This window comes from Penaeus vannamei, chromosome 28 (genome assembly GCF_042767895.1).
Source record: "Penaeus vannamei isolate JL-2024 chromosome 28, ASM4276789v1, whole genome shotgun sequence".
NCBI lineage: Eukaryota > Metazoa > Arthropoda > Malacostraca > Decapoda > Penaeidae > Penaeus > Penaeus vannamei.
In genome coordinates this window covers 28,461,980-28,471,979 of record NC_091576.1, presented here as the reverse complement: position 1 = coordinate 28,471,979, position 10,000 = coordinate 28,461,980, and the positions used below count along the sequence as shown (strand labels likewise).

Sequence of the window (10,000 nt, the reverse complement as noted above, 5' to 3'; positions counted from 1 at the left end):
TAATGTTGCAAACGAATAAACATAAATTTCATTTTGTTACTTCTATATACCATAACAAAAGAACTCACACAATGCTACTAGATACCACAAACAGTAGTTTAATATGTAAGCAAAAAAGATGATGAAGAAAATGGAGAATAAATAAAAGATGAAGAAAATGAACAAAAAGAAAATGAGAAGAAGAAGAAAATGGTTCTAACCATCTTGATGTTTCTGAATAGCATAGGCAAAGGTCCAATATACAATGGTTAACGATAATACAGAAGCGACGTAACTACTCCTACATACCATAAGCAGCGACAATTCTATATCAAAGACAAAGACCTCTTCTTAAGCCTAAATGGCATACGCGCTGATCCAGTAGATGATATTAAAGATGAAAAACACAATGGCCATGAAGATGCGGGCGAACCTCTCCATTTCCGCCACGGAGACGCGCAGACGAATCCTCTTGGAGTGAGCGGGTCGCTTCTCCTTCGGGTTGTGGAGGAGCCCCGACGACTTCCTGAGGCGCACGAAGTCGCTGTGGGGAGGTCCCGGGGCGAGTCGTCTCGTGAGCTCGTGGCGTTCCTTGGTGAAGAGGATCTCCCGGTGGCAAAGGTGGTCGTACCTGTCGTGGGCTTTGGTCCGGTTGCGGAGGACGTCGATGAGTATGTGGAACACGATGATGAAGAAGGTCGAGAAGATGCAGAACAGGAGCCAGATGTCGACCAGTTTGAAGTAGGACGTCTTGGGTAGGGAGGCGGCGACCTGTCAGGAGGTGGAGAGGGTCAAGTTCTGAGTGAGAATACAATTTTTTTTATATCTCTTCTTTTTATCAATTTATTTATCATTATTATAATTTATATGTACACACATACACACACACACACACACACACACACACACACACACACACACACACACACACACACACACACACACACACATATATATATATATATATATATATATATATATATATATATATTTTTTTTTTTTTTTTTTTTTTTTTTTTTTTTTTGGGGGGGGGGGGGGATTGAGAATAGATATAAGCATACATATTTCTTTTCTCAATACTGCATACCTCCCAAACCCTCTCTAAATTTGCACTTTCTTACAGATTTACTTACCAACCAACCTATCCACGCACACACTCATGTACAGTATAACACCCTGCATAAGAGAACCCCCTCTCCCAAACTTCACACATCATCACCAATAACCCATTACCTGCGAGAAGAGAGTCGCCATAACCAGCAAAGTTGTCAGGGCCGTCATTACCCTCACTTCGAAGTTGTCCTTGAGGAAGAAAAGCGTCAGGTACCCAATCATCAGCATCGTCAGGGAAGGTAAATAGACGTTGATGACAGCATAGCCATGGCGACGGGCTAAGGGCACGTGAACCTGCGTGGAGGGGAGATGTTACCCTGAGTTTTATGTCTTTATTCCTCTGATATCACTGAGGGAGAGTGGAAGATGATAGGTAGAGAGATTGATGGATACGCTGACAGATAGACAGACAGATTGAAAGAGAGAGAGAGACAGAGAGAGAGAGAGAGAGAGAGAGAGAGAGAGAGAGAGAGAGAGAGAGAGAGAGAGAGAGAGAGAGAGAGAGAGAGAGAGAGAGAGAAAGAGAGAGAAGGAGGAGAAAGTGACAGATGAAAGCAATTTTTTGTAAGAGTCAAAGTTACCTTTAAGACGTTCTGGTCGGTCTGAGCAGTGGCAGGGCCTACTGAGTACTCCATCAGTAAGGCTCCTCCAGTGTACCGAGCCCAACTCTTGTTCTTTTCCCACCTGTTGAAATATCTCGGAATTAGAAATTGTGGAAGGGGTGTGCATTGTCCTCGTGTTTATTTTTTATATCGCTTTCTCTCTCTCCCTCCCTCTACCTCTCTCTCTCTCTCTCTCTCTCTCTCTCTCTCTCTCTCTCTCTCTCTCTCTCTCTCTCTTTCTCTTTTTCTTTCTTTCTGTCTCTCTCTGTCTCTCTCTCAGTCTCTCTCCCTCCCTCCCTCTCTCTCTCTCTCTCTCTCTCTCTCTCTCTCTCTCTCTTTCCTCTCCAACACACACCCCTCCCTTCTGTCTCTTCCTCTACCATTTAGTCATGAAACAGCATTTTATCAGTACACCCAAAATCCTCCTTATGCTACTAACTTGATCGAGTCGATTGACGCAGAATTCAGCATAAAAGTCAGGTAGCAGGACTGTCGGTCGAAAGGATACCTGGCCAGGTAGAAGTCACAAGTGAAATCCGTCAAGTACTTTTCACTGTTGACTAAGCTGCTGGCTCTTCCAGGATAGAGTAACACTGCGAATAGTGATCATATTTGGCTATAATTTTGTTATGATATGTATTTCTGATATTATATCATATCTCTCTTCGTCCAGATGCAGGGAAATCTAACTTGTATGCATACGGAAGGGAATGTAGTCCGTATGTTGGATAACTTTTGCTGCAATATTCCCCTTTTAAACAAATCAGAATATGCAGTAATTCCATTCATATCATTTGGATAACAAACCGACAACGAAACATACATCGATTTATGTTGATCTATTTTTTTCATACATGAAAACCATTCGTCCTCTTTTCCAGATTCGAAATATAATTGACTGTATTAATATTTGTGGGAAAGAAATCTAACAAACACAAACCAAAAAGTATATCAAGAACAGAATATAGTATGTTATTCATAGGAAAATAAGTCTAACAACAAAAAGTATACCAACATGAAGGATAGAATAAAGTAAGTTATTCATAAAAAGACAAGATTCGTGATGAATAGAACGTCTTTTCTTACCGTCTTTAATCTTATATAGAAATCGTCATGCACAATACAATGGGCATTACGACGCAGATGAGTGATATTCAACACCTGACCAAATTCTCAATCAATAATCAATGATGAAGTATCTTTTATCAACAGCCACTTTGTCACCTCTTAACATACCTGAATACTGCACTATCTATATTCCGGAAAGAATATAACTAGTTAGCGTCAAAGTACAGAAAAAGGTTTATCTAATCAACCATATAATTAATGAGCATTTCGACGTCTCTGTTAACCGTCTGCATTAAGAAAAAATTAATAGAAAACACACTCACACACACACATACACACGCGCGCACACACATACACACAAACAAAACAAGACATGACTGAACAAATCTTAGCTATCATTTCCCTGTCTCTCCTTACCTTCTTCGGCCATTGCGCTATCCATCCCTGTTGCATTTCCTTCCCTGAGAACGGTCATGTGCGTGTGGTAGTCCCTGGTAGTGTGGATAGCGTTGAGTAGAGTGACAGTAGGCACCCACACCTGACGTTTCGTTCCCTCTACTTGGTTCACGCTGATCAGAAGAGGGGAAAGGGAGAAATGTGATAGGGGGAAAAATGTTCTATTTTGTTTGTTATGTGTACGTGGAGAGGAATAATGTGTTTTTGTTTTTTTGTGTATAATTGGTCCTGGGTGGAGTGGTTATCATGTGTATATCCAGTAACCAAGTAGGTATAATGTATATTTGTAACTATGATAATGTAAAGTTATTAAATACAAATACAATAAACCATCTACCCCTCCCCCTTAAACTTTCACACACACTAACACACAAACACACACACATACACAGAACTCGGTCCCTTCCTGCTGCACAAACGTACACGCTTTATGCACCCCCCCCCCCATACACAAACAAACAAACGCTCCTGTACCTTGAATCCTCCTTCAGATTCAGAAAGACGGCTCGACTGTCTCTCCAGATGAGGGTGAGGTTGAATGCCACTTTGAGCAACATGGCGGAAGTATCCACGCGGAGGTTCTCGAGTGTTATCTGTCCTGCGACCTCCAGACTCAGGTCGTCCTCGGCCTCTCCAGCTGACCTCGGGGCTACGCTACTCTGCAGAGGAGGGAGGGGAGGAGGGTATTGAACGAAGATCTTAGCAAAGCACGCTGAACTTATTATTTTTTTTAACTTCGATTTGTTCTCTGTTCTTCAATTTGTTTCTCATTTCCCTAGCGACACATTTTTAATTTGCTACTCATTTTTATTCCATATGATATCTAGGGACTTTGTAATCAGTCCATATTTATCATTACCCCCAAACTTGACACAAATGGCCTTACCTTGTAGTCACTGGGCAAGCGAACGAGACTGCAGTTGGACTCGTCCGTGTGGTCGCGGCAGTCGTACTTGAGGTCGCAGCGGACGTCGAGCGGCACGCAGGTTCCGTCGTCGCAGGAGAACTCGCCGGGGCGGCAGACGGAGAACAAGAGCGTCCTCGCCTCCCCGCTCGGCTGGCCGCACATGGGTCGCTCGAGTTGCCACAGCCTGCGGCCCATCGGGTAGTTGTACACGGAAGGGAGCAGCGAAGCCACCTTCTCCTTGGCGCTCTCGTCCTCCCAGACCCACGTCGTCCCGTTGTTGACGATCCTGTAGTCGCCGTAGCCGACGAAGGTCCTCTCGTCCCCTTCCTCTGTCATCAGGAACTTCATGTTGTGGACGAAGGTCTCGCAGGACCCCCTGAGCGTGAGGAACACCTCGCTGGCTAAGAAGCAGGAAGGGCAGCGACTGCCGTGACACTGGTCGTCGACGACGCCCTCGGCTTCGAAGCCGCCACAGTTTTCGTAGTGCAGGCCGTTGGGCTCGTCCACCGCCCAGGGCAGCTCCGGGGCGAGCCTCCCGTCGCTGTGGAAGCGCCACTCGCCCTCCGTCGAGTCCTCGGTCACACCGGCCCACATGACCTTGCACGTCGGGATTAGGGCCTGCGCCTGGGCGACCATGAGCGTCACCTGGGACAGGTTGGTCGGCGTGGGGATGAGGCCCCCCAGGGACTCGCACAGGTAGGCGCCCTCCAGGAAGGTCATGGGCGGGAACACGCGGAACAGACGAGACATCTTGGGGTGACACAGGTTCCTCAACTCCACTTCGTGCCTGGAGGCGTTCCGGAACTCCCACTCCCTCCGCCATGCGATGACGTCCCCGGCGGGAGACCCGCGGCAGAGGGAGAAGTCCTCGACCTCCTGCGGCGTCAGCATGCGACTCCAGATGTTGAACTGAGTCACGTTACCGATCAGGGAGCTGTTCACGAAGAAGAACGGATCGATGTAGCCGACGGTGAGGTCGGAGGCCGGCGTCACGTCCGTCGAGGTGAGGACCTTGGTGCCGAGGAGCTCGCCGTCGATCCAGAACTGGAACTGGTTCTCGGCGGCGTCGTAGATCACGCACACGAAGTACCAGTGGTGAGGACGGAGCCACGAGGAGAGCAGGTAGTACTTATACTGGTACATCACGACCACGCGCAGCTTCTCCACGCTCAGCTCTGTCGTTGTAAGATGCGCAGTCAATGAATAAGATTTTTTTGCCGTTATTCAATCTGTAGCAGTCATTGATTTTCTTCGTGACGCTTCATCGCCAGCACACACACACACACACACACACACGTATCTACGTACATACATACATATATGTGTATGTATATACATACACACACTCACACGCACACATATACATATATATGTGTGTGTGTGTGTGTGTGTGTGTGTGTGTGTGTGTGCGTGAATATATATATATATATATATATATATATATATATATATATATATATATATATATATATATATATATATATATATATGTATTTTTTCTTTTCCTTAAGCTCTGCAAATAATGTGAACCATATGAATGAGTAAGGTTTCATTGGCTTTGGAATCTATGGATGTGGATTTAGATTAGTTATCACAACATAATTTGTTTTAGTCTTTGGTAGATCTGATTATTAAAATGATTTCTTTAAAAAGGTTCCTTGATAAATATGCATAACCCCGATCTTATGTATATTTTAGATAATCTCCCGTCACTACTTGTACTGATGCACATACACGCACAAACACACATACACCTTTGCTATACTCCGTTCTCATATATATATATATATATATATATATATATATATATATATATATATATATATATATATATACATATACACCCTAAAATTCTTGCCTGTTTCGCACATAGATAAACCAACAGATAGTGCATAAATAGATAGATATGTAGGTAGATATATGATCGAATTAGATAAATAGATAAGTAGATGCATAATTAGTATGCAGACTGATGTATAAATATTTCAATAGATAGATAAGCAAATAGCTAAATAAGTAGGCTCTAGCCACCATCAGTGTGCAAGATGGATAGAGCAATAACATGACAGGCAGACAGACAGACAACCAGATAAATAGACACCAACCATCACCAATATGCACATAGATCAGTAGCTCAGTATGTAGACAAACAGACAGCCAGATAGATAGACACCAGCCATCATAAGTATGCAGATAGATCAACAGCTCGATAGACAGATAGACAGACGTTCAACCAGATAGACGAATAGATAGAGAGACGTGATTTCATTATCACAATTATTATTATAATCATTATAATATTTCTATTATAGTTATTAATGTTTCATATTTATCTGTGTATTTTGTGCGCAAATTATATAAACACGCGTCTCCAACAAGCAAAAACCCCGAACCTCACCCAGCTGCAGGAGCGGCCTCGTCCCAGCCCCGGACATCCTGTAGACGATGTTGATCCGCCTGAGCCTGGAGAACTGGACGCGGACACACACGCTGAAGTTGCCTCTCGGGGCGAAGGCGAAGGTCCCTGGAGGAGCTCGGATCCCCACGGCGCGCGGGTTGTCGCGGTTCGCCTCGCATCCGACGACCATCTCCCCCACGGCGCTTGCTGGTGGGTGGGGGTGGTGGGGGTTAGGTGGGTGGGGTGGGGGGTGGTGGGGGTTAGGTGGGTGGGGGTTGGAGGGGGTTAGATGGGTGGGGGTTGGAGGGGGTTAGATGGGTGGGGGTTGGAGGGGTTAGGTGGGTGGGGGTTGGGTATGGGTTGGAGGGGGTGGAGGGGGTTAGGTGGGTGGGGGTTGGGGGTTGGAGGGGGTCAGGTGAGGGGTGGAGGGGGTTAGGTGTGGAAGTTGGTGGGGGGATGGGGGTGCAAAGAAGAAAGTGTAAGATTCTTGATATTTGTTTATGTATGAATGGATGGATGGATGGATAAATAGATGTATTTTCACTATCATAATTATTATCATAATCATTACGATATTTCTATTATTGTTATTAGCGTTTCATGTTTTTTGTTTTTTTGTGCGTAATTTATATTTTTTGTTTGTTTCTTGTTATAGTTTTTCGCATTACATGTTCATAATTATCAACACTTTTCTTCAATTCTCATTTACTTTTCGCTCTCCTTTTGTCACCAATCATTCCCATTTCTAATTTCACCTCATTTATCACCCATTCCCTGTATTCACTTAATAGTTTTCTTATAAGCAAAAATACATATCTTCATTGGATAGGGAATGTGGTAAGAAAAAAAAAAAAAAAAAAAAAAAAAAACGTCTATCAGAATTCTGACTACATGTGGCGAATGTGGAGAGCTTGACAAAATGTGCACAAGAGTCTTTGACAGAGGTCATGACAGTATACGACAGCCATTGGACAATCAAACATGTATGTAAGTCATCACTCTTGTCTATTTATTTTCAGATTTCAATTCATAACCATAACTGTATAATCTATCTGAGAAGGTTTGGCAGATTGTGGTCATAGTGGTTACCCTTATTTTAGGATTAGTTTTTAAAAAAGTGAAATGTTAGTTGGATGAGAACAAACTGAGGTACAGGGCAGGTGTATCATTCCCTTTGCAGATCCGTCCCTGATATTGAAGTTGAAATTAGACATGAAATAAAGAAGGATATATGATAAAAAAGAGAAGATTGAGAATTTAAAGGGAAAAAGAAGCGATTAAGAAAAGAAAAGAAAAGAAAAAAACAATACAAAAGAAAAGTGCGGAATAATCTTAGAACTTGAGAGCTTAGAGGTGAAAGAAGAGACAATATGACATTGCAGAATGATCTTTGGAACTTTTTTCCTACTTGCGTACATGACGACGAGGACCAAAGCTGACTTCAACATCACGATAAGATGTCAGGGAACCGTTACTATTTCTTGTTATTTATAAAGTCAGCAAGCCACCTATTGAAGGAAGAAAGAACAAAAAAATATATGCAATATGTAGGTTGTTATTGTTAGATGAGCAATACAAACTTAAATCATACTTAAATATGAATATCGTAAAAAAGGAGAAATATACAATACTTATTACCTTGAGCCATATCCACAATCAATATCATCAAGTAATTATGGGAAGAAAAATGCTATCAATCAACAAATTTAGAGGGAAAAAACGATAAAAATGAACACTTAGAAAACATTAAGAAGGGCTCACCTTGTGTGGCTATTTGCAATATGACGACCTTTAACACTATAAGCTCGTTACGGTTTTTCACTCCCTCATGCCATTCTCTCGCTCCTCCCCTTCCTACGCGGCTCCGCCCAGTCTTCGATAGTTTTTTTTCTCTTGTTTTTTTTTCTTTCTTTCTTTCTTTTTCTCCATCCTTCCTACGCCATTCCTTGTTAAAATTCGCGCGCAATAAATCAGAAATCGATACCTTAAGCGGTACCATTTAACGGTGAGTGAAGACATTTTTTTTTTTACTTGTGTCAGTTCGACTGCGGTGATAGTGGTTAATAAATTTAGTGAATAAATTCATGTTGTTAAAAGGTGTTTGTCGGACTCGGGAACAGACAGACGCAGGCGCACATATGTAGTATGGACTGTATTTACACACGAACATGCTTACATAAATACATGTTTAGATACATATATAAATACTCACCCAGACCCACACACCTACATATATATATATATATATATATATATATATATATATATATATATATATATATATATATATATATATATATATATATATATATATATATATATATATATATATATATATATATATATATATATATGCATATATATATATACGTATTCATGCATTTATGTAAACATATGTATGTACGTATGCATTCATGTATATGTGCACATACAGAGACACACACACACACACACACACACACACACACACACACACACACACACACACACACACACATACACACACACACACACACACACACACACACACACACACACACACACACACACACACACACACACACACACACACACACACACATACACACAGAGATATATAAATATATATAAATATATATATATATATATATATATATATATATATATATATATATATATATATATATATATATATATATATATATATATATAATGTCATTGTTTGTGAATATACATACATATATTTAGATGTGTGTGTGTGTGTATATATATATATATATATATATATATATATATATATATATATATATATATATATATATATATATATATATATATATATATATATTGTCTGTCTGTATGTATGTATATACATCATATACGTATTATATATATACATTGCATATTGTATATATACATATATATATATATATATATATATATATATATATATATACATATATAAATATATATATATACATATATATATATATATATATATATATATATATATATATATATATAGAGAGAGAGAGAGAGAGAGAGAGAGAGAGAGAGAGAGAGAGAGAAAGATAAAGTTGTCTATATACACATACCGACTGACACCGTCAAAAAAAAAAAAAAAAAACATTACCAAGAACAACAAACAAAAACCAAAAGTAAATAAATAAAAATTAAATAAATGAATAAAAGAAGAAAAATAAATGAATAGAAAGAAAGAAAAAAGAGAAAGAGAAAGCCATATCGAACTGACCTGTCAATTTCCACCCCGTGCCATTGAATTCAGACGACAAGCAATCAAGGCTGTCTGTTAATTTGTGCGTCACGCCAGCCGCTTCCTGTCTCTTCTTCAGTTGAAAGGAAAAGGAGACTGACAGGAAAGAACTGACAGGGTCCTTCGTTATATGTATATATTTATTATTTTTTTCTTTTTTTTCTCTTTTTGGAGGTTGATGTTTTATTGACATTGGTCTTTTATAGCAGTCGAATGCTAAGTAC

General features: G+C 40.5%; 2 protein-coding genes across 2 annotated transcripts; both read right to left on the bottom strand.

The window, feature by feature from the left end:
• Positions 1–336: 336 nt before the first annotated feature.
• LOC138867137 (gamma-aminobutyric acid receptor subunit gamma-2-like) lies at positions 337–2,085 on the bottom strand. The gene is made up of 4 exons (XM_070141602.1): positions 2,075–2,085; positions 1,674–1,776; positions 1,213–1,386; positions 337–750 (listed from the first exon to the last, which is right to left on the bottom strand). Exons 1-4 carry the CDS (start codon positions 2,083–2,085, stop codon positions 337–339), a joined length of 702 nt encoding a protein of 233 aa, XP_069997703.1.
• A 1,377-nt stretch (positions 2,086–3,462) lies between these two features.
• LOC138867136 (uncharacterized) lies at positions 3,463–6,713 on the bottom strand. Its single transcript, XM_070141601.1, has 4 exons — positions 6,524–6,713; positions 4,105–5,300; positions 3,693–3,877; positions 3,463–3,508 (listed from the first exon to the last, which is right to left on the bottom strand). The coding sequence occupies exons 1-4, from the start codon at positions 6,711–6,713 to the stop codon at positions 3,463–3,465; spliced, it is 1,617 nt and encodes a 538-aa protein (XP_069997702.1).
• Positions 6,714–10,000: the final 3,287 nt, after the last annotated feature.

Excerpts from the sequence above, each read along its gene's own strand:
- LOC138867137 (XM_070141602.1), bottom strand. Across the intron at positions 1,387-1,673 it reads CCGACCAGAACGTCTTAAAG|GTTCACGTGCCCTTAGCCCG; the intron begins GTAACTTTGACT and ends CCCTCCACGCAG. Across the intron at positions 751-1,212 it reads TGGCGACTCTCTTCTCGCAG|GTCGCCGCCTCCCTACCCAA; the intron begins GTAATGGGTTAT and ends ACCTCCTGACAG.
- LOC138867136 (XM_070141601.1), bottom strand. The coding sequence starts at position 6,713 with ATGGTCGTCGGATGCGAGGCGAACCGCGACAACCCGCGCGCCGTGGGG. Across the intron at positions 5,301-6,523 it reads GAGGCCGCTCCTGCAGCTGG|AGCTGAGCGTGGAGAAGCTG; the intron begins GTGAGGTTCGGG and ends TTACAACGACAG. Across the intron at positions 3,509-3,692 it reads AATCTGAAGGAGGATTCAAG|TTACAAATATACATTATACC; the intron begins GTACAGGAGCGT and ends ACATTATCATAG.